Source organism: Cryptomeria japonica, chromosome 6, assembly GCF_030272615.1.
Source record: "Cryptomeria japonica chromosome 6, Sugi_1.0, whole genome shotgun sequence".
In the NCBI taxonomy this organism is placed as follows: Eukaryota; Viridiplantae; Streptophyta; class Pinopsida; order Cupressales; family Cupressaceae; genus Cryptomeria; species Cryptomeria japonica.
The window spans coordinates 281,845,044-281,870,224 of NC_081410.1; the positions used below are offsets into that span (position 1 = coordinate 281,845,044).

Consider the following 25,181-nt stretch of genomic DNA (forward strand, 5'->3'; position numbering starts at 1 on the left):
AGAATGATTTGAAAAGATTTTCAATACAAAACAAGAGAGTCATTTCTAATATCATGGATTGTAAACTAAATACTATAACTACTTACACACGTATTAAATTGGACAACGCCTATTGAGGTAGGCATTAAATTAGATTTAAACCAATCATGTGTAAAGTGCAATTCTACTTTGTATAAGCAATTTGTAAGAAGTTTGATAAACCTCACTATTAGCAGACTTGGTATTACCTATTTTGTAGGTATCGCGTCTAGATTAGTGCTAGATACATATGTGGATCATTGGAAAATGATTAATTTTTTTTATTAAGGTGTATAAATCACACACTTCATTATGGTGTTTATTATAACTGCATAAAAACATGCTAATTTATTTAGTTATTGTGATTTTGACTATGCTGGTAGTTCTATTTATAGGAAATCCACCTTTGGCTATGTCTTTAAATATGGTATAGATACTATCACAAGCAGTAGTAAAAAACAACCTATTGTGGATCTTTCATCCATGCAGGTTGAATATAGAACTCCAACAAAAGCAATAGAGGAATAAATGTGGCTTAAGAGATTATTGGATGAGCTGCATGTGTGAGAAATAGATCATTGGATATATATGAATTTGGTGATATAATTTGCACGAGGTATTGAAGCATTGTATTTGGAAGGACTGAGGAGAAATTGGAAAGATAGGTTCTAGAGTTTGTATCACAAACAAAGCAAATTTTCTCAAATAAAAGAATGATGCGCTTTTGTGGGGTTTTTGATCATATGGTTTTCTCCATTTAACTCATTTGTATTGTGTAATGTTGTTTCATTTATTTTATTATTTTACTTATTTGGTTAATGGTTATCATGGCTAAACATCTTGATCTTGGATTCCTAACATGTTGCTTGGTTGCTGTTCTCCTTCAATAGGGAACATAAATTAGCAGCTTTTTTTTCTACGTATTCTTTAGCTGAGTGCAGGTCTTCTATTTTGCATGGAAACACTTTTATTTTATTTTAAGAGATTCTAAAGATTTGTTACTGTTCTTGTTTCCAGAGCAAGGCACTTGTTGTCTTCTAACTTAATTTTTTTTAAGGGAAAGCTTCCGTGAGTTTGTTTGTAAAGCCTAGAAGCTTCTCTTATTCTATAAAAAGACCGAAGACACATTAATTTTCCAAGGGAAAGCTTCCTTGAGATAGGTGTTTGTAAAGCCTAGAAGCTTCTCTTATTCTATAAAAAACGCTGTAGGCACATAACTGAGAGCTGAGCAGAAAAGATGCATATATAGAGAGCAGTGTAATTAATGCTGAGAGGCATTTTAAATTGTCAGCAAGGGGTGGATTGTAATGGTGCGAGTGTGTTAATGTTAACTTTTTTTTTTAGCTTAAATTTGACAACCATAATATGTCAAAATTTTTAGATTAATTATAAAATTAATATTTTTAAATTAAATACCATATAAAATAAAACAAAATATACCCTCATCAAAGTTATGAGTTTTAGATAGATATATAAATATTAAATAAAAACAAAGATATTTAAAAAAATCTATGATTTCATATTTATAATTTTTTTTGAAATTTTAATTTTTAATAATTTTTTTGGAATAATGATAAATAGTTTAAAATTTATATATAAAAAATTAAATTTCAATTATCTAATACTTTTTTTGTATTAGCTAAAAAAATAAACAATGTAGATACAATGCAATTTAAATGTTTTTGTATGTAGTAAATATAATTTAAAATAAAATAAAATAATTTTAAGGTAAATAAAATATTTCCAATTGATATCTCTTGGCATTTCTTTAGATAGATATATTTAAGATATCTATACTAGTTTGTTTAATTTTATTAGAAGATAGATTTATTAGTGTTTGCTGTTCATATTTTCAGCAGTTTGTTTCCTGAACTTGGCGCTTCATTGAGGTAGGTGTTTGTAAAGCCTGGAAGCTTCTCTTATTCTATAAAAAAGACCTTAGGCACATAATTGAGAGATGAGCAGAAAAAGATACATGTATAGAGAGCAGTTTTTAGTGCAGTGTAATTCATTTCATTTTAATAGAAGATAGATTTATGAGTGTTTGCAGTTCATATTTTCAGCAGTTTGTGTTTCCAGGTTATCATACTCAAGTCTGCTGTTTTGGTTGAAATATTACTTTATAGCTATGGTTAATATTTCGAGGGTAGAATTTGCTTCAATTTAACGTTTAAGTGCTTCAATTTCATGTTGAATACTTTTTGAACAGGGAGAAATTTATCGTTTTAATAACCATTTTTTGTTATTCATAATACAAGATAAAGATGACAATAAATTTGGTTGTAAAATAATAGTTGTTGTATATTACGTACCTATGCATATGATGTTAAGGGGTGATGGAGATGCTGACATGTGGCATATATCATCTTAGTTATATTGGGTCATATGTATAACTTTCGTAATTAATTGTCTTGGGTAATGAGTTGCCCTATATTGGGATTAGTGGCTTATCACTCCATCATGTTATTAGGTCGTCACTATATAGGATGTGAATATCATCGTAATGGGATGTGAAGACTCTGCGTTTGGGATGTCATGTTGGACATACCGTATGAAGTGGCTTCTTCCAAAAGGAGTGTTCTATGGTGTTGCCCTATTTAAAGGTTTTATTTTATTTTTGAGTATTGGATATTAGGGCATCTTGGCCCTCAAACATCTCTTGTTTTGTGTGAGATCTTTATCTTATTCTCATAATGTTATTATCTTGTACATTTCTGTTGTTATTATATGTGGATCCTAGCATTGTACATTGTGATGTTGTGTCAAATGACTTGAAGTGACATTGGTTGATAATCTTATCAAACTATATATATACCGTAACAAGTTAATTGGACAATTTATTTTACATAATGCCTGTATATGATTAGAGAGATTTTTATGTATTTCAAAAAGTCAACCTTTACTTATTTTTTGCATCTTATATTTATGAAGGCTGGTATAAAAGTTATCTGATCTTTGTTTCCTTCTTTTAAATACGCTATGTCAAAACTTGAACAGGCACTGAAAGTTAGTGCATCCAAAGAAACTATAGACACTGTAACAACTTAATTGGATAATGTATTTTACATAATGGTTGTATATGCATCTTGCAGTGTTTGTTAGTGAATTTTTTATCTATTTCAAAAAATCAACCTGCACTTATTTATGTTTTTGTGTCTTATTTTTATGAAGGCTGGTACAAAACTTATCTAATCTTTATGTCCTTATTTTAAAGATGCCGTGTCAAAACTCGAAGAGGCACTGAAAGTTAATCCAAAGAAACATGATACACTGTGGTGCCTAGGAAATGCCCATACCTCACATGCATTTCTCACTCCAGAACATGAGGTTGCAAAGATTTATTTCAAGAAGGCATCGGATTATTTTCAGCAGGCAGTAGATGAGGTGTGTTACCAATATGGCCTGATATTATTGTACTGTCATTTCTTTGCTTGCCCTTTTGCATATGCACATTTTATTCTTCACAGCTTAATTTATTTAGCTAAAACCTATGTCAATTTTTTCTTGTTTTTGAGGACTGCTACTAGTATAGGTTACACGAGGTCAAACAAGAAGTGGATTTATGTAACTGAATCATCATCATCTATCAAACTTTTTCAAGGAAAGGTGATGGCTACTGGTTGGATATATGTTAGTTAATGTAATGGTCATGTAATTGTAATTGATACAGACTTGTATTATAAAAGTAGACTGAGGTAGGAAATAGATGACACATTTAATTAATTTGTAATCAAAGGTTTGTTGCCAAGCGGTTGGCCATCTTTCTCATTTTATGTATTCACCCTTTTAATTTTCTAATGAATGAAGAATAGAACAGCAAGCCTTTCTCTTGGGAATATTTAAGATTGTCTTGTTTCTTTGATTTCTCTTCTCTCTATAAAGTAGATTGCTGAGATGTGGAGTTTGTACATTGGTGGTGAACTGGCATAAAGAACCTGTCCAACTTTTTAATCGAGTTCTATTAACTGTTTTTCAAAATGGCGATTTTGTTTCGATGTTTCACTATACTCTTTTGCTCTTTGATTGCTTGTTACAGAGAAAGGTTCAGCCATTTTTATTTACTCTTTCTATTATTATTTTTATTTGTATAACATAAATATTTAGGAAATAGTTTACCATTCAACTGAGCTGGAAATTTTCTTGTCATCGGAATCAACATAACAAATTCTTTGTCACAGAATTAATTATAATACTATTTACATAAGTCGGAAATAGAACCAAACCTCTATTACAAAATTGCATATGCCTTGTGGGCTATTCTTCACCATTCCACGTCCTTTTCCAGTTCAGCAGATTTCTTCCAGAATTCGCAGGCATGGAATTGCCACCTGATTTAACCCCCTTTTGACCTTTCATGCCTCAGTTTCAGTGCATTTGTCTTTGCATCAGGTGACGAGGGATTTATCCCAATGTAGGCGGTCTGAGAGGTTGATGGCAGGTTTGGATGGATGGAATCTCGTCTAAATTCTTTGTTGTTGGTATAGTGAGCAAACTGGGCATTAATATTGATAGTGGCGACCCATAAAAAGCAGTTTACTCCCCTATTAAGGGTGATGGCATGTTACAGGAGGTTTGAACTCCTTAATATTATTCTCATGATCCTTCCACGATTGTCATGGATTCTGATGACTCCTTTCAGCAGGTCACAGCAGTGAGTAAGTTGCAAGTTTACCAGTTGTCGTATTTCCTCAAACACCCACAATCCCTGGCAGCATCTAGTTTGCAGAGGATGATTTACCGGTTACATCCCATCCTTTCTGGCTGGGTGTTGAGCCTCATGCCACCAAAAATGGGTGCTTGTGATTGGATAGGAGCGTTGACACTCCCAAAAGAACTTTCAACCCTAAATCATTTGCTGCAGCTGGCTATTAGGGATTAAAATATAACTAGAATTTTGAATCACCTCCTTTGAAAGCTCATGACTTTTTTTTCTTGAATATTTTGGCCCTGAAGTATTTGTTTATGTTACAACTTGTTGTGAGGGCATAAGATTTGACCAGAGATGTGAGTGTCCTTGGTAGACTTGTAGCACAATTTACTCTAAATTGAAACACAAAAAGCTAAATAAAAAGCTAAATAAAATACTAAATCTCTAAATTGAAACACAAAAAGCTAAATAAAAAATACCTTCCCCTTATATGCAAGTGGTTGCAATAGGACTTAGCTCTCTATATTTTGGAAAGACACCAAAGGTGCTAGTGAACATTTGTTTATCTTGGAATAGTACTGGTATTGATGATGATTAGTCTAGATTATACAAATTTGTAGAAACCCTTAGGGACGAGGCACTTTGGTGGTATATAAAGGAATGTCCTAGACATGACAAGGGAAGATTTGAGCACCTTTTTTTTCTAACAAATTTTGATTCATTGGATATACTAACTAAAAGTGTAAGTAAAATGTGGGAGATGACACAAGGTAAAAATGAACTTGTTATGGATTATCACCAATGTTTTTAAAAAGTGGTAGAAAATTGGAAGAACCCTTGATAGAAAAACAATTTGGGTGTTTTAAACTACATTTATTAAATTACAGACTTCTCAAGTTTCCGTCCCTGCATCATTGATAAACAATCATAGTATTTAATATTTAAATCAACCCATGTGAAAGGTAAATTGGATTAATTAAGTCATAAAACAATAAACAGATATTAGTGGCAGACCAGATCTGACGCATGTCAGATCTGTCTGACTTTGCAGCAATCAAAAGGTCAACAGTTAGTAGCAATTAATAATAAGAAGTAGTGATTAGTAGTGAGCAAGTAATCTTCTACACAATCGCTGTCCAGAAAAAGAGAGTATCACGATCAGCAGATTAGTTAAAAGGTAGTCACTAAAGGATTAATTAATCGTTATTAAAGGATGCGATTAAGAATAAAGGAAGAGATATAATTTAGGGAAAGGGATGTCCATTCCCAATCAAAGGATACAACCCTTCGTTCCCATAAGATATTAACAAGGGATCAATACTCAGTCCAAGGGCAGCAAACAAGGAGATGAATATTGCATGAAACTTCAGGAAAAGAAGGTTCGACCCTCACTGTTGGGCTATAGTTACTATGAATATATCTCACTTAATGCCAAGTAATTATTTGGAATTCATATGGATACGGAATAATATGGATAGAGAACAATTGTTTATAATCTGGAATACTATAATAAATAATATATATCAGAAACATTATTAATAATATACACTGAGGAATAATAATCAATAAATTCACTATATATATATATAAGCAATTCTAAAGAGAGTGTTGTAATAAGGCTTACATTTTAGAAATATCAAATGTATATTTAATTTAATTTATGTACTTCTGCATCCATAACACATGACAGGCTATTATATTAGTGGCCTGTTAGCCCTAATTTCAAACTTGTCAAAATTTAAAATTTTGTGTCAATGTTCCTTCCTGGTGAGATTTTTCATAATGTGGCCAAGTTTTCAAAGATGCCAAGGTATTCAATATTGAGGCATTTTCGATGAGTTGTTACATTTTAATAAATCACTGAAGATGAAGCTTTTATCAAGTGGCATATCAAAATGATAATTTTTTTTTTTTTTCTCATTTCACAAAGTTTCTGAAGTATTTAAGACGGATTCACTCACTTAGCTCTTCACTTTTCGATGAATTGTTTCAATTTTGAAAGACTCCAATGCATTCTCAAGATGAGTAAATAGATATTTTATTGATATCATCGACAAGTTTGTGTGCTTTCACAAGCTGGAAAACTTGTTAAAATTACTGAAGGCACAATACACAATGGTTTGGCAAAGACAAGATAAACACTTTTGTTTGTTCATCTTCCCGAAGTTATCGATGAAGTGAAGATGCGAGCGGTAGATGATGTAATATTGGCAAGTTCGCCAACTTTATAGAGTATAAAAAAAACACCGATGCACACTTACACTTGTTTTGAGAGTTCTTTAAGAAGCCGATAGGACGAGTTAGTTATCATTACTAACTTCAGATATGTCCCGCATAAAGTCGACTGGGCCATTATTTGTCATCTTCTCTGCTAGTGTTGGAATGGGTGATTTGGCAAAGGTTATGGATATCCATGAAAGCATCTCGTATAGTGGAAAGTTGTGAAAATTGAATAAGATTTCGATGGACTTGCGGGTGATCATTCATCCACCGAGTGAGGAGGAGTTGTTAGAAATCAGCATGTTTGTGATAGAAAATAAGCAGCCGATATGTAAGTTAGTTATTATAACTAACTTATTAAAAATGCATTTGAAGTTCTTGAATGGGAAAGGCAAGAAATACGAAGAAACTCTATGCTAACATCGTTTGTTAGTTGCAAAACCGAATCCCACCAAATCTCTGCGGTTATGGAAGACATGCATGCAAAATATAGAATCATCAGGAGTGCACCCGAATTGCATGATCCAGCGCCTCAAGAAGATGTCGTCTCCAGGAATGAAATAAAACAAGTATAGATATGCACAAAAAGGATTTGTTGAAAAGAGACTTAAAGCTAGCAAGCAAATGCTATTGGAGTGTATAGCGCTTAATTCCACACAGATTCCTCCAGCATTCAGCACACCATTGCCAATATGGGATCAGTGATTGCAGGATATAGGAAAATTCGATTTGTTAAAAAGGCTTTAGAAACTTGGAAACAAATGCAAGTGACAGGTTGATGCCAGATACCACCACCTTTGGAATTGTTTTCCACAGTTACACTAAGTAAATGCAGAAAATAGATTTGGTGTGAAGGCATTATTCAGTTTCAAGAAAATGCACTTGGCGGGTGTAGAGGTATTCATTTTCAAGTGAATGGAATTGCACGAATAGTGCCAGGCTCTGCGGTTCTTTTGTGTTTGCACCGAATATGGGAGCTTTGGAGTAGGTTGTAAACATCCACCAAACCATATCGATGGGAGGAAGATTTATGTCAGATATTATAGTTGGAAATGTGCTAGTCGACATGCATGAAAAATGTGGAAGCATAGCCGAGACATGTGAAATATTCAGCGTGATGTATTAAAAAAAAATACGATCTCATCACAGCATATATAGATAATGGATTTGTTGAAAAGGCTTTAGAAACTTTCAAGCAAATATAATCATCTCATCGCTTGGTTAAATGTATCAGCATGTTGGTGAAATGAATAAACAAGCCGACATACGTAAGTTGTGAAGATAGCTTGTAGTTGGAAAAGGCTACTTGGCATGCGCTCCATGATAGGAGTATTGTGACACAAAGTTAGTTTTTATAACTACCTCTTAAAGATCATTCAAAGTAATATGTTTTCTTTTTAAGAATGTCGATAGACCATGCATGCCATCAGCTTATGTGTTTTTACAACTCCAGTTGCAATGAATGGAAAAGATAAATTAATATGTATGGAGACATGTATGGCATCGATGAAGAATAAAGGGGTAGCCTTTCCCATTTGTCTCGGGCACTATAGATGTGAGTCAAGTTCAAGAGCAGATGAGACAGAAAAAGCTTTATCCAAGGTCAACTTGTATCCATATCAGATGAGGTTTCCTTTTGATAGAAAGGATTATGTCAAGAACAGCTTAAAGTTAGGTCCTGGCTATTTTCATTTTCCTAATCTTGAAGACTTTTGGGAGGATTGTGAAGATGAGTTCGAGGTTAGAAAAAGAGATTGGACAAGGTTGACTTTGAAGCAAATGAATGATTTCAAGATGGATCGGACCATAGAAGGCATTGAAGATGATGGATCTGATTTGATTGATCCTATCTATTTTGAGCAAGTCCAGTCCCAGCCACTTCCCAATTTGAATTGGGCAGATCCAGAAGTGAGAGATGTCAGAGAAAGAACGAGTTTTGTAATCAAGAATTCTGAAGCTTGGATTAAGAAGAAGATTACTCAAATGACTGCTACCAGACCAACAAAGGAAACTCCAAGAAGAAAAGGAAATCAGCTTGAGAGCTCTACTTCGCTACATTCTTCCCATACTCCAGCTAGGGATACTCCTCCTTACCAGAATACTCAAGGAAGTGATGGAGATGAAGACCCTCCAAGGAGGAACAATCTTCAGAACACATGTGGTGATGAACCTCGACAAAAGAGGAAGAAATCCAGAGCAAAAGACATAGAAGAAAATTCTATTGCAAGTCAAGTAAAGGATCAAGTTCCAGTGGAAATTTTGGATGACACAAGATTTGATGATGGAATGCAGTCCATATCTCCCTCAGTTCCTATTGAATACCTACGACAAGAAGCACAACAAAATACTTTAGTCATGGATTCATCATTTCCAAGTAATCCAAGTCATCAAGTTGAAGGAATCAGAGAGGTGACAACAACACTGGTAGCAAGACAAGAAATCACCCAAGAGTCCACAGAAAATTCTTCTTTCCCATGGTTAGAACAAAGTCTATTGAAAAAGAGGAAGGTAGAAAAGTTGGTGGTACCTGAATTTAGTAGCATATCTGATCTCTTTGGAAGAGCTGAAAAACCGAAAAAACTCAAAGTATCCTCAAGAATAAAGACTGATCCAAGTTCAAAGAATATGTGCTTAGAGATTGCTCAACCCATATCTGAGAAAGATACAAATGAGGCCACCTCTGCGGACTTTGTTGTGACAAAGATTGATATGGGACCTTCTTCTCATGAGTCTGATATTCAGAACTTTAATGTGATGGCAGCCAGAATGGTGGAGACAAGTGAAAAGGATAAGCAATCCAAGGATCAATTGAAACAACAAGTGCACACTTTGTCTTCTTACTTGAAATCCGTAGTTGATACCTCCACTATGCCACTAAGTGTAGATCGCCAACCAATTATATTGACACCAGAAGGAGTAATTGAAAGGAATGTTATGAATAATCTTCAAAAGTACCAAGCCTATGGAAAGGTAATTGAAGGTTGGGTAGAAAAGGTCAAAACTCTTGCATGTGATTTCCTAGTCCAAGCAAAATCTATCCATGATGAGGCCTTAATAAAGAAAAATACTATTGAGAAAGACTTGAAGAATGTCAAGAAAGAGGAAACAACTTGGAAGGAAATTGTGAATGATTTCAAACAAATGATAGAAATTGGAATGGACACCCTTGCAACTGAGAAAATCCTGCCTAATAATGAAAAAGATTATCTAGAAATATGGATAGAAAGCATTAACTGGAAACTAGTGATCATAGATCAAGTTTCATTAGAGTTAGAAAAGCTCATGCTTTCATGTGATCAAGTGTGTACCAAACTCCAAGGACAACTCACTGCTCTTTTCCTAGATGTGACATTGATGGAAGATTTGCAGGTGTTACAGAATAGCTTCCAAAACATGGTAGATCAGCAGCTTTTTAATAGGACAAACTTCAATGAAAATACCATGGAAAAATTGATTGATATTTACTCTTCCTTGAGAATCTCTATGTCTCAGATACTCAGCATGGTGACAGAACTAAGTGGCATTCATAGAAACTTGAAGACATGGAAAATGAGGATAGCCAACATCCTAATTCCCAAAGGAAAATCTGTCACTTCAGCCATCCGACTTTTCAGAATCTTCAGAGACAAAGGACCTGGACAACATAATGTGCCTACAGAAGCAACAGCCTCATCAGCAGCGCAAGGAGTTAACTTAGAATAAGTGCAGAGTTGCATTTTGTATAGTCTTCATTTTTGTTGTGTTACTCGCATCATGTTTTTGTCTTTCTTTGTAAATAACTCTCATGATCGAGTTTCCTTTCTCTCATCTCTATTTCTGTATTGTAATAAAAGATAATCTTGGCTCTTTTCATATGAGGTAGTTATCCTAAGTTCTCATTTTGGGTAGTTATTCTAAGTAGTTATTTTTCCCAAAGTTGAGGAAGTTATTTCAAGTAGTTGAGGAAGTTATAAAGTAGTTATAAAGGTGGTTAGGGTAGTTACCTCAGGTGGTTACCACTTCACCTATATATACCTCATTATTATTCAATGTAGGGATTCCACTTTTTCACAAGCTTTGTATAAGAGACTTGGATAGTGTTATTCAAGCAATTAAGCAATAGAGATCAATTTGGATGTGTGTTCAACTTATTCTCATGGGTTATTATCAATGTTCTTATGTTTAATTGATGATTACCTAATGCTTTCCCTTTAACATTGAATGTGAAGAAGTTTATTTCAAGTTGTGGTATCTCAAACTTGATTACATGGAATTTATTTTAATCTAGATTCATACCTTATATGGCGTTCAATCTTTCTTTATTGTTCATTCTTTAAATTTTTGAAAAATCCAAATACCCCCATTATACGAGGGAGCTGCCCCTCTCAAACGCAGAGAAGAATTACCATTTCTTTGTGATTCTTCAACTGTTGTGAACGCTTTGTTGCTAATTACAGGGCAAAACAGAGTTTTTCAAGAAAGTTTCTTAAAGCAACAAATCCGTTTACCAACATGGCCTAATCTTAATTCATCTACTATGCCCTATGAGTGGATAGGTTGGTGTGTATAAGGGAAAGGCGAGTAAACCCATCACAAGTGATGGTGAGCCCAAGATGGGTAGGGACATAGTCCTGGGCCTTGAGGGAGCCTCCTTGTAGGTGGTGTCAGCGCTCTATGACAGTAAATCCCCATCCCTCATTAGGATTAGAGAAGAAGTTAAGGTAGGACTTAATTTAATGAATGTCGTTATGAATACTAATTCATGCAAAAGATTAAGAAATATGGATTGAAATATAAAACTGTTTAGTAATGTGTGATAATTCATTGTGAAACAGGCAATCTCTTAGTAGGGGACATTACAGATGTAGATTAATGATAGACGGTATATTGTACAAGAGAAGATGACTAAAGGAATCGTGAATGACTTGAATCAGATCATATAATTAGTTAACTCAGCAAATTCAGCTGCTATTCTCATTCTCTAGTCTAATCAACTAAGTTTGTAACTTGTGAAATTTTCTTAAACACACTGTTAATGATGAATTTTAATCAAGAACAAAATAGGAACATTGTAGAAGGGTCTATAGAGATTGCAGATAGTTTTGAGGTGATCCAGGCAACTTGGAGTACAGTTGGAGCAGAGTTTCAAGTAAACAAAGAGACTCAAGATAGGGTTTGGTTATTTTAAAGCAGTGTTTTTGTATTCATTTAGGGAGTTGTTCTTGGTTGAATACATGGGAAGTTTAATGCAACAGGAGAATGTGCATAGGAGCAGGGTGCAAAGCAATCACAAATGTTAGGATATTGTTGTATTCGTGATTGATGTCTTTGAAGGCCTAAAGAAAGCAGCAAGATTGAGATTGAAGAAGAGATCATCACAAGAGAAGGCTGGTTATTACTCTTTTGGAGCTTTCCCCACATTTGGTTTCTCTAGGGTATTCTCATGTTCTACTTTGATACGTTCTTATAGTCTTTCATTGTTCTTCATGGATATATAATATTACTATGTACTTTAGTTTACAGCACATAAGCAACTTGTTTCTAGAATGCAGTTGATAGTTTTCTTAGCATATCCAAGAGAGAATCATCAATTCTATCAGCTAAGTTAATTGGACAAGTAAAAGTTGTGTTGATCAGTCAATTATGGAATACCTATATTAATTACAGATCAGATTGATATCAAAACGGTTGTGTTCATTGATTTCTGTGGCTTTTCTTGTGGTGTGTCTGGTTTTGCTGATTGGTGCCTGACTCAAACAACTTTTGCAAGAGAAGGTGATTTGGTTTCTTTGGAGCAGGCAATATTCACTCAGAAGTGGAATTGAGATGTGAGAAACATGGTCAATGAAGAAGACTGTATGCTGGAATATGATTCGGTTCTTGTTGAATTAGTAGACAAGCTCGTATTAATACATGTTCTTTGGGCTGTGTGAAACAACGAGTAGAGATAGAGGTCAACAAATAATGCAAGATTAAGTTTAGAATAATCAGCATCTCATTGATGAAGTTTTTGAAAGTTTTGTTCCTTTTGATGTATCCTGTGTGGTTGTTTGCAGCTGGCCCATCTTTGATAAAGATGCTATCTTCATGAGGAGAACAATGTCATCTGTGCATGTAAAGTCAAATCAAAGATGTCTCTGTTGAGTAGGGCTATTTTATGTCCAAAAGAGATGGTATTTATGTAGTAGTCCCTTTGTTTATGAATAAGTTAGGGCTGTTCTTGCAATGATAGTCATCTGTCTGAATCTGAAAAATGATCGATAGAGTACAGTGGAAAAAATATCATTTGCCAGTGCTTGTCCAACTCAGCAATCCATTGAATAACCAGTAGTTGAGACAAAAGACTGAGCAATCCATCCAGTGATCCAACATGTACATCAACAGTGAAAGACAAAGGTGCTGAAATTCAACTCAAAACCCAAAATCAGTGCAACAATCTAGCAAGTGAGGAAACCAGTTCTATCTAGCGAGTTTTGGGAAAAATTATCACTTGCCAGAGCTTGTCCAATTCAGCTATGAAGTTTGGAAAAAGATCGAATACCATACTGACTGAATAACTGTCAGTTGAGACAAAAGATTCTGAGCAATCTGCCCAATGACCTAAAATACACATCAACGGACAAAGGTAAAACCAAAAATCACTGCAGCAATTCAGCAAACAAGGAAATCATACACAAGAAAAATTAAGTGTACAACAGAACCCATATATAACTCCTTTTCCATATTTGATTCCGAGGAAGTGACTGAAAAACCACTGGAAAATGCCTCCAATGAAGACTGTAGTCTGTTGCCTTCTAGAGACCTATCGTCTTTGTCCGAAAATGGTCTATGGTCACAAGGTCCATTCCACATTTGAAGGCCTCCAAAAAATTTTCTTAACAAAAATGGGAAGTTACTGTTCTAGCTTTAGCCTTTAATACAACCTTAAGACAGGATGGATGGCTCTCCTATTCTAGTAAGGAAAGAAAAAATTCCATATATCTAAATTGATGGTTTGGGTTTGGTATGCAGATTGAGAAAATGTTCTTTTAGAAGTTGGGTTTGTTTAGGGTTTGTCTAAATAAAAAACATATAAAAATTGTATCTATACATATATAAATATTTCAACCTAAGAACAGTGATAACCACATAACATACATTTAATAAACAAAACAAGCCCCTTAATGACCCGGTTGTATAGGTGTATATTAAAGAGAACCACAAATTATGTATTTTAAATAGTGTACTCTGCTTTGATTAGTGAATTCTTCTGCATGATAGAGAGTCTGTTTTGAATAATCACAGACAGAAGAGAAGCCTGAAGGTAAAGAGTTTCGTTCCCCTAACGTGTTGAGTGAATGTCATCTTGTGGGTCAATTCAGAAAATAAATACATGTACCTAATTAAACTTATGTAACTCAAAGAGCAACTTAGTTCTGCTTCAAAGATGTGTGAAGCTCCCTGTTAGAAATCCACGAAGGCCCATTCCTTGAAGTTGTGGAATGTGGCTAGTATAACTTTGTGATCTAAGCAAGCACTCTTTTGTTATGTACCAATAACATTATTGAGGCTCATTGATGGAATTTGATTCCTTCAATTTTTTTTTTCTGTTTTCTAATTGAATATATAGTCTCAAATCACAGATGCAAAAGCAAGACACCACAGAGGTCTCAAATTGGATTCAAACATGGTTACGCTGATATTGATACCTTTATACTTGATACTTATCTCCTGTATCCTAAACAGATTTATCTCTCAGAGACCTATGGGGATGTCCCAAGACATTAGGAGAATTTGGATAAAGATTCTTTGTGTCTCTACATGTCTCCTAGAAGCTTTCCTTGAAAGGAATGAACAGTTGGCCAGAGACTAAATTGACTAATTGAACTGGAAGGATCCTTCCTAAAGAGTTTTCTCAGATATATCATGTAAGTTACATTGGGTTTCCCTAAAGTGCTGATGTATGTTTGACAAAATCTAATTGAACTAAAGGAATACACTAATGGACTCTTAATTTTCTATTTTTTGCACAAAATTTTACATTTTTTTTTTATCAAAAGTATGAAGAGAAACTATAATATTGCTTAAGGTGTATACATGCATTGAATTTTTATTGAGTTACTGGGTTCGGCACTCAAAAGCCCAAATACCGTTCCTGGTTCGAGTACGGTTTGTGTCTGATTCTGTTCGAAATAGCAGTCAGTAAAGTCAAAACACCTGTTGCAGTTGCCATTGATGAAAACACTTGTTTGCAGGTTGCCGTCGATGAAAACACCTGTTTGTAGGTTGTCGTCGATGAAATCACCCATTTGCAGTTGCCGTTGATGGAGGAATACAGTTGCTGACACCTGTTTGCAGATGATGTCAATGGAGGATACATGCCATTGATGAAGGAAGGGCTACGAACAGTGAAGCCTTCGATAATTCATTGGCTTTCCGTTTATTAATTTTACACTTAAAAAGCTTTTCTATAAATTCATAATTCACTGATTTTATAATTTTATACACATGTTTTGATTGATTAAAAAACAGGTTTTAAGGACCCAAAACCTTTACATCATAGAAAGAGAAAGAGCAGCAAAAGGATTAAAAGTCCGCATACAAAACGACTGGCCAAAAGACCAGCGAACAGAAAGAACAGCAAAGCAACAAAACAACAAAGCATAGCAAAGAAACCGGGGAGACGCTACTCAACAGTTTTCTTTAGCAGGTCCTCTGCCTTTATCACCAACTCATCATAGGTAGCCCCGACAGCTTTCAGCTCTTCCAGATCTTTGTTCATTTTCTTTTCCTTCCTCTTGCTTCTGGTGCGGGTTCTGGGACCTTGAGCTTCCCCTGTACCTTCAGCATCTAGGTCAATTTCTTGGATTTCCTTGTCATCATCAAGCTTGCTGATGAGGGTATGAGTATTATTGGCCGAGATTTTCAAAATACTAAGGCTCTGCTCCGCGATATTCTTAAGGCACTCCTCAACTTTTCCCACTTTAGTGACAGTATCCGAGAGTGTTTTTTCACTAGTTTCCGCAAGGCTTTTTCTGTCCAGCATCTCCTTTTCAATCTTCTCAAACTTGGGGTTGAAAGCATCTCTGATGTCTTCCGCTTTAGCAATAGGGTTTTTCAGATCCTCAATATAGTCAGCCATTGTATTCCCCTCCCCAATATTAATGGTCTCCAGAATCAGGATTGTTGCATAGTTTTTTATACTCATCCACAGCTTTCTTGTAACCATTAATAAGCCATTCCATAGTTTTCATAAAACCATGCAAGCCCTCGGGAGGAGGGCCATCGGGGGGAGTCGCTTTTCCGGGGGTTACCTGTTCATCTTTAGGGATATGGAGGGCGGAGATAGTGTCGGCAGCCCTGAGAGTCTCTTCCATTGCCTCCTTTTCCAGGCTGTGCTCGGCTTCCAGGGTCCTAGCTTGCTTGTCAGCTTTCGGTTCTTTGCCAGTCTCCTCTTTTTTCTTGTGCTTTTTCCGGGTCTGGGCTTGGTTTTTAATTTTCTTCTTCAGCAACCCTTTAGGGTTCTTCTTCTCCTCAGAATAATTTGAATCCTCTTCTTCCGAAGAGATGCTGATCAAGGGTTTGATTTGAAGTTTTTTGCCCCTGGAAGATGAGGGTCTTGTTTTCCTCTTCTTACTACTCTCGTACTCTGAATCATCAGAGCTATCCTCAGTGTTAGACGAGGAATCATTGTCGGATTCCTCCTCCGAAAAAGCAGAATCAGACATATCTTCCTCAGAGTCCATAGAGGGCTGCATCCAGTTAATTTGACTGGCCTTTAAATGGTCATAAATTAGGACCATTAGGCCTTGGTGCATTGCTGTATCGCCCAGAGGATTCTCTTTGTAGGCTTTAAGGGAAGCATTCATTGAGCAAAGCAAGAAATAAGGAAAATTCACCTTATCATTATGCCTAAAGTGGTTTAACAGAACAAAATGATACCCATAGACTTTCGTAAACCTACCATCTAGGGTAATATACCGCATTAAAACAAAAAGAATTTCCCGCCAGGGTTTGGCAAAAGCCCTAGGCGGGTAGTAGGTTTTGCTCAACTTTACTAGTCATTTTTTCTCTTTCTCAGTAACCAAGTACCTTTCAATGGCTTCCCTACTGACCTTCCTGTCTCTATAGAAGTTGCAGCCTTCCCTGTTGAGGCCCGTAGCTTTAGCAATTAAATCTTCATCAATTTCCACCATTTGGTCACCCATTTTTAACATGCCCTTCTTCCAGTTTTTGCAGAAAAGGCTAGTTACCATTCCATCACGGCCGTGGAGTCTCTCTATGAAGTTCGAGAGACCGCCCTTCTGCAAAATACCCCACACCTCTTCCTTCTGTTTCCACTCTTTGCAGCTACTTGGCTCATATCGTCTCCTATTTCCGCCCATGATGTCGCTTCTCACAGCCAAATTTTGAAACTTGCAGAGCTGGTTAAACAGAGAGCTTTTCGGAGCTAAAACAATTACCCAACAAGCGTAGGAGTTGATGGCATTGATGTTATGATGAGTGATTTTCTCATTATAGAAATAACTCGAAGTGCTCACATCAGTACTTTTCATTATTACCCTATCAATCAAGAGTCTTTGGGGTACTTCTATATCGCTCATCACTTATGATTTGTCTGACATCTTCGGGGAGTCCGCTCTCACCCATCCACGTGGTAATTGTCTCACTTTTAACCGCCACATTGGCAGCCCAATCAGCAGAACAGTTGGCCTCCTGATAGATATGGGAGATATGGCATTTTTTAAAGGTTCTAATAATATCAATAGCAGAAGTGATTATGTTGTGAATTGACCATGAAGGTTTTGAGGTCCCATTGAGGCACTTTATTATATTATTTGAGTCCCCTTCTATCCATAGATAGGGGCAATTCCATTTTTTGGCTAGGATTATGCCTTGAAGAGCTGCCATAGCTTCAACTTTATGGTTAGTTTGGGTTCCAATAGGGACAGCAATCATCTCTTTGCAAATTCCTCTATGATCTCTAAGAATAGCTCCACAACCTGAAGGACCTGGGTTACCTTTGGCTGCTCCATCAAAATTGATTTTGAGCCAGCCTTGGGGAGGGGTTTGCCATTTAGCTTCAAGCCTTTTATTGTAGCTGAGATTAGGACCATCGGTGATCTTCATATTTCAAGCCCTTAAGATATTTGACTCCAGGGAGTTATTTGAGTAACAAGGACCCTCCATGATTCCCATATTTTCCTGGATAGCCCTTTGAATTTTCTGGAATACAGTATCTTGATTTAAGGAAACATCCCTGAAGATTCGGTTGTTTCTTTCTTTTCAAAGACCCCACAAGATGTGAGGAAGAGAGAGCTGCCACATACATCTCAAAAAAGAGTTAGTCCATTGAATATTCCAGGAGGAGAACAAATCTCTGATGTTACTCGGAAACACCCAAGCTAAACTAAAGCTCTTGAGGAAATTTTCCCAAACTGAGTCTGAGAAGGAACAGTGGAGGGCAAGGTGGTCCACAGACTCTTCCTCTTGAAAGCACAACACACACCTGTTAGGAAGGGCAAAACCCCTGCCTTGTAGGTTGTCAACGGTAAGGATCTTATTTTGGAGGATAGTCCAGAAGAAAAAATTGATTTTGGGGGTGAGACCTTTTATCCATGCTTTAGACCAGAAAGGATTTATAGGAGGGGGGGGGGGGGGGAAGGACACAATACAGTGAAGACACAGTTAAAGTACCTTTGGGATCATGTTTCCAAATCAGGGAGTCCTCTTCATTATTCAACCATATAGCAGACAGATGGGTCTTAAGTTTAGAAAGGCTAGGGTGGATACTATCAATGTTCTGCCAATTGTTCCCATCCCAGTATTTTGCCACTAAGGAGCCAAAAGAGCCAATACAGGAAGGGGCATGGGAGGCCCATTCATGGAAGTCCATTAGAGGTTTATCAAAAAGCCAGGGATCCTCCCAGAATCTAACTTTTCTGCCATTTCCAAGTTTCCATATCACTCCTTTAGCAATCACATCTTTACATTTAGAAACATGGTTCCAAATATGGGATCCATTTATACTGAGATCCGAATTAAGAAAAGAAGAGAGAGAAGAAGACAGAAGAGAGTACTTACTTCTCCAAATTTTGCACCATTCAGAATCAATATGAAACCATCTCCAAGCTTGTTTGGACAAGAGAGCTTCATTTAAAGTATGAATCCTCCTGAGACCCAGACCACCTTTGCTTTTCGGCCTACAGACCTGGTCCTAGGCCACCAAGGACATTTTTTGCTTCTCCTCAACCCAGACCATAGGAATCTTCTTTGAATTTTCTCAATTGCTTCAGCATACTTGACTGGAATTCTGAAGAGACTAAGAGCATAAATAGGAATACTTTGAAGAGTAGCCTTAAGGAGTTGGAGCTTACTAGCTTGACTTAAGAGGGCCCCTTTCCAACTGGCAAGTTTTTTATGAAATTTGTCAACTAGAGAACTCCAGAAGGAGCCAGGAGGGGCAATCCCCATGGGGAGTCCAAGGTAGGTAGTAGGAAGGTCAGCAATCTTACACTCCAGAATTTTGCTGATCCTCTGTTGTCTTCTCTCTGGAGTATTAATGAAAAAGACTTCACTTTTAGCCCAGTTGATAAGCTGCCCCGTAGCAGAGGCAAATTTACACAGGGTACTCTTCAATACTTTAGCTTCTGAGATACTTGATTCCCCCATAACAATAGTGTTATCAACAAACTGCTGGTGGGAACAGATAAGGTCAGCAGAAGAAGGTTGGAGGCCCTTAAAGGATCCTTGTTGCACCAATTTTTCCATGGTCCGACTAAAGCATTCTACCAAAATTATGAAAAGGATGGGGGAGATAGGATCTCCTTGCCTAAGACCTCTCGAGGCTTGGAAAAAAGTAGAAGGAGAACCATTGACAAGAACAGCAAAAGACGTAGAGGTAGTTAGTTGGGAGAAAAGATCCACAACTCTAGAGGAAAACCCAAACGAAGTGAGAACTTTTTGAAGAAGAGATCAGTCAACCCTGTCATAGGCTTTGGAGAGGTCAAGCTTAAGGATGAGACCCTGCTTCTTAGCTCTAACAAGAGAGTGAATGTTCTCATGAACTGTAATAATGGAGTCAAGAATTTGTCTTCCAGGAACAAACCCATTTTGTGGGTGTTTAATTAAGGCAGGAAGGATAGACAAAACTCTAGTAGTAAGGACCTTAGAAATAATCTTGTAAAAGGAGTTGCAGAGGCTAATAGGTCTGAATTTGTCCAAAGAGTCAGCTCCTTGAGTCTTGGGGATAAGAGCAATAAAAGTACCATTGATTTCTTTCAAGAGTTTTCTAGCCCCAAAGAATTCCTTAACCCCATTGGCAACATCAGTACCAATAATATCCCAAAAATCTTGAAAAAAGAACATTGGGAATCCGTCAGGTCCAGGTGCTTTGTTACCATCAAAGGAGAAAACAACATTTTTAATTTCTAAGATAGTGGGAATGGAAGAGAGGGAGGCATTATTATGAGCATCAATGAGACAAGGAATGTTCTGAAGAAAAGAGGATTGGGCTTCAGCATCCAGACTGTGATCCCTCTTTAGGAGGTCCGAGAATACCTCTTAGCTTCATTCCTTATTTCATCCTCCTTGACCAGCTCCCCACTTTCCACAACTAGCTTGTTCATTCTATTGACTGCTTTATGCTTGATAGTCGACATATGGAAGAATCTTGTATTCTTGTCCCCTTCCTTGAGCCAAATGCATCTTGATTTCTGCTTCCAGAACATTTCCTCTTTGGCAATAATATCATGGTATTTTTTAAGGATCTCGTTTTCATCAGCAATGACACAGTACTGAAACCATCCTTCTGGATCTGGTCCTGTATTTCTTTAAGGTTTTCCTGAATTTTACTCTTAGCCTCAAATATATTCCCAAAACTGGTTTTATTCCAGAGTCGAATGTTGTCCTTCACACTTTTGAGCTTCTTAACAACTTTGAACATAGCCGTTCCCTCAACTTGGATACTCCACCATTTTTGAATATTTCTTTTGATGTCGGGGTGAAGGGTCCACATTTTTTCAAATCTAAAGGGAAAGTTTCTTCTTCTATTGATCAAGTCAGCAATGAAGGTGATAGGAAAATGATCGGATCCAACCCGAATGTGGGCAGACAGAGAACAGAAGTACTGACTATACCAGTCATCAGAAATGAGAGTTCTGTCAAGACGCACTTGGATAAGGTCATTACCAGTTCGTCTGTTGGTCCAAGTGTAATTGCAACCCTGTATCTCCAAGTCATTAAGAGCTTGGGAGTTAATAAAATCCATGAGGGCCATCCTACTTTCCAGTTGAGGAGGATTGCCTCCAAATTTTTCCTCCTCTTTCAAAGGCGTATTAAAGTCTCCCATAACCATCCAACTAAGATTTTTGACGCTGTCTCTAGCCTGGATGATCTTTTTCCAAAAAGAGTTTCTAGCCTTTAAGGTATTAGGAGCATAAATGTTAGTGAGAACCCATGAAGAACCATCTTTTAGGTGCTCAAATTTGATACAAGAAAAGTTACTTTTCTGGATAATGACCTGACCTTTAACAGTGTTAAGATTCCAGATGGTAGCAATGCCTCCAGAAGCACCCTCAGAACTGCCCCCACTAACATTACCATTTTTGAAGAACATCAAAGATTCAACTTTTTCTCTACTCATTTTGGTTTCTTGAATAAGAAAAATGTCAGGATTACTATCTCTTATCATATTCCTAATAATATCATGTTTATGGGGATTGTTGAGTCCCCTTATGTTCCAAGAAATAATCTTCATAGCTACTTACCAATTCCCAGCTCCTTGAGAGTTTTTTGAGTTCCATCTGCTATGTTCTTGCTGGCCTCCTTGTCTCTAACTTTGTGGGTAGAAGGCCGTCCTGGGGAAGAGGAAATGTACCCCACATCAACTTGAGCTATTCTGCTGGATTTCCTTATTAGAGAAGTCGAGGGAGTTGCTGCTTTCTTGTTCCTGTATTTTGGTTGCTTCCATTCCGTTTCTATCACAGGAGCCGCTTCCGGGTTGATGAGGATTTTGGAAATTTCTTCTTCATTACCTCATTTAGGAGTTCTGGAGTCAGTTGAAACATTGTTCACTGTTCTTGAGCTCTGATCCGAATCCGAAAGATTCATACCCAAAATTGCACATTTTTGGGCTTCTTGAATTTCAAAACTTGGCATGGCTCCTTTCAACTTGGGGATCAGGGATCTCTCCTTCCTCAGGTTGGTAATTTCTTGCTTCCATTGCCTTGCTTTCATAATTGTCATCAATCACTTCAACTATCTCATTTGGAGGATCATTCTGATCTTTCATTTCCTTTTTTTGAGTTGTTCTTATGGGGCTGGCTTTGGTTGATTCATTTCTCTCTACTTCCTGTATTGTGGGCCTGAAGATAGAATTTGAGTCTTCCTTTTGTTCCCCAAAAGGAAAAAAACGATTGGAATTTTCTTCCTTATTTTCTGGGTTTTTAACTTGCCACACCCGTTTCTCTGGCAGCTTTTGACTTTCAATCTGAGGTTTAAGCTGCTTGGGTTCCACCTTTTGCTTGTTTGGGTAGGATTTTGCCCAATGACCTACTTTTTTACATTGGAAGCACGCGAAAGGAATAGTTTCATATTCGATATGTTGTTTCCAAGTTCCCAGCTTTGAAACTAGGTCTATCTGTTCCGGCATATCTGCCTCAGGGACTACTCCTACACAAAACCTTGCATGAGTTAGTCTTCTTTTTGAAGCAGTGATTGGGTCTATAGAGAGCAGCTCGCCAAAAGAACTTGCTATTCCAGAGAAGATACTTTTTGCCCAGTATTCAAGAGGCAATCCTGGAAGCATAATCCAAATTGGAACTTGGGCCAGGAGAGAATCATTCATGTTTAGATTCGGATGCCATTTTCTAAGAACCAGAGCTGTCTTTCCTACCATCCAGGGACTCCCGCACAAAATCTTAACCTTATCTTCTTCACATGAAAAGGAAAAAGATAGAAGACCTTTGGGTAGTGCCGAAATTTCAACATTTCCTTGAAGGGCCCATTTTCGTTTGACAAAGGCCCTGACAACTTCAATAATAGGGCACGAACCCATGAATTTCCCTACCAAAGGAGTTCTACATACTATTGATATTATGGTCCAGAACCTGGTCAGGGATAGAGATAGCAAACTTACCACCAGGAGGGTCAGAAATATTCTTAACAGGAGGAAGGGAGGATTTACCAGTTGGTCTAGTTCCAAAAAGGGAAGACCATTTCTTTTTCTCCCTCCCGCTATCCACAGAGTCATCTCGTGGGATGGGCCCCCAATTAGACCCTTCCCCCAGATGCCCAGATGAACCCGCTGTCTCCTCAAGCAGAGTACCATCAGACCGTGAGTCAGCAACAACACTTGGGAAGTCCGGGGGCTTGTCCTTATCGCCAATAGGACCAGCGCCATTGATCTGGTCGATCCCACCATTGGAACCAGGGTTCCCGCCGTGCTGAGAATTTGAAATTTGAGCTCCCGCTCCCGCTCCCGCTCCCGCTCCCGCTCCTGCTCTCGCTCCCGCCATATGTATAAAACCTCTACACAGTGTGTTAGTGTCTAGACAAATCACACTAAAAAATTGATCGGTTATTATACACATGTTAATAATATATGTTATTATATTATATAATATTGATAATTATAATATATATAATAATTTATTATATAATATAATATATTCAATATAATATAATATAATATAATATAATATAATTATAATATATACAATAAATTATTATATAATATAATATATTAAATATAATATAATATAATATAATTATAATATATATATAATAATTTATTATATAATATAATATATTAAATATAATTTAATATATAATATTATATAATATTGATAATTATAATATATATTAATTTATTATATAATATAATATAATATGATATATATTATTATATATTATATTATATTATTATATATAATATTAATTATTATATATATATATATATAATTTTTCTATTGTTTTTGTGCTAACAAACCCAAACGAACCCAAAACCCTTTTCAAAATTTTGCCGTACCGGCGTACCGGTTCTTCGAACCTGAATGAATGCTCGAACCCGAACCGACAACCTAGAATTTTTATGAATTGATTGGAAATACGTTTATCTTTAAGGACACCCATACCATGTTTATAAAATAATGGCCTCCCCCTACCAATCTCTCTTGCCATCTCCTGGTGATTATGTTTTAAATTTAAATTGTTTATATCATGACTATGATTGTCAACTATTAATATTATTAATCTTTGCTTTTGTGGATTTCTTATTTCAATACATTAAAATGTTAATTTTAAATTTTTTAACGATTTAGTTTTTTACATTCTTTAAAGTTGCATATCCATCACATGATTAATTTATATAATTTTGCCTTCTTTTTTGAAAATGGCATGCCAGTACCCATTGCTTTCTCCAATGCCACTCCTAGTCTCTACATCTCTTGGTAATAAATGTTCTCAATGATGCAATATTTTAATTAAAAAATAAGGAAGGTCATTCTGTCACACGACAAGGAGTTCTGTGAGATTACATATGTTTGACGAGAAGTTTTAATGGTGCAGTAGAAGAAAAGGGTCCAAGTGCATTGCTGCAAGCTCAGCTGTTTTCTTGTTAAGAGTCAATGGAGTTGTTTGCAGTGCTATATTTCTGTAAATCTATTAAACTCCACACCTCCATATTTTCTATCCATCGTAGAATGCTCTTACCCAGGAAGTAGTTATTTTCAAAATTTTAATATTCATGGATATTGTATCCAGATTTGTTAAAGTTGAGTTGTCAGTTGTTTTTTTAAAGCCTATGTCACAGGTATTGCCAATTTTCATCCATGAAGTTTGGTATCTGGTGATTGTGAACACAAACAAAAAAATTGTTTAAATTCACTTCCAAACTTATCCACACAAATGCATACAACTTTTTCTTACTTTTAAGCATCTTTATTTTTCATCTATGTGTGCTTCATCTCCTCCTGATTTGTTCTGTTATGTGGCTGATGCTATGCATGGGATGGTGAGTGAATGTTATGAATGGGGCAAAGATTATCAACACTAGTCTATTTATTTATAACAGTAAGAGCAGGTCACAGTTTTCTTAGTTTCTGTGTCGGGCTCCGGCAACAATGTTCTCAATCATATCCTGCAATGACATATAAGCTGCAATGAACACTTACTTTGCCACAAGGCAATCTAGTCCATTCGCGATGTTAATATTGGGCTATCCAGTAGTTGATAGGTCATTTTGGCTGCTGAAATGTAACTCATTGAGTATGTAGCATCTCCGTGGGGACAATTCTTTGAATGAGTGTAAATTTTTTATTTTGTATTGATTAAGATT

At 36.4% G+C, this 25,181-nt stretch overlaps 1 protein-coding gene across 1 annotated transcript in view; it reads left to right on the top strand.

Moving 5' to 3' along the window:
• Positions 1-25,181, top strand: part of LOC131032090 (mitochondrial import receptor subunit TOM20) — a 100,228-nt gene that overhangs the window by 14,325 nt on the left and 60,722 nt on the right. Inside the window, exon 3 of the mRNA XM_057963011.2 lies at positions 3,233-3,402. Coding sequence (XP_057818994.2) covers positions 3,233-3,402 — 170 coding nt within the window. The remainder of the gene's footprint in view (positions 1-3,232; positions 3,403-25,181) is intronic.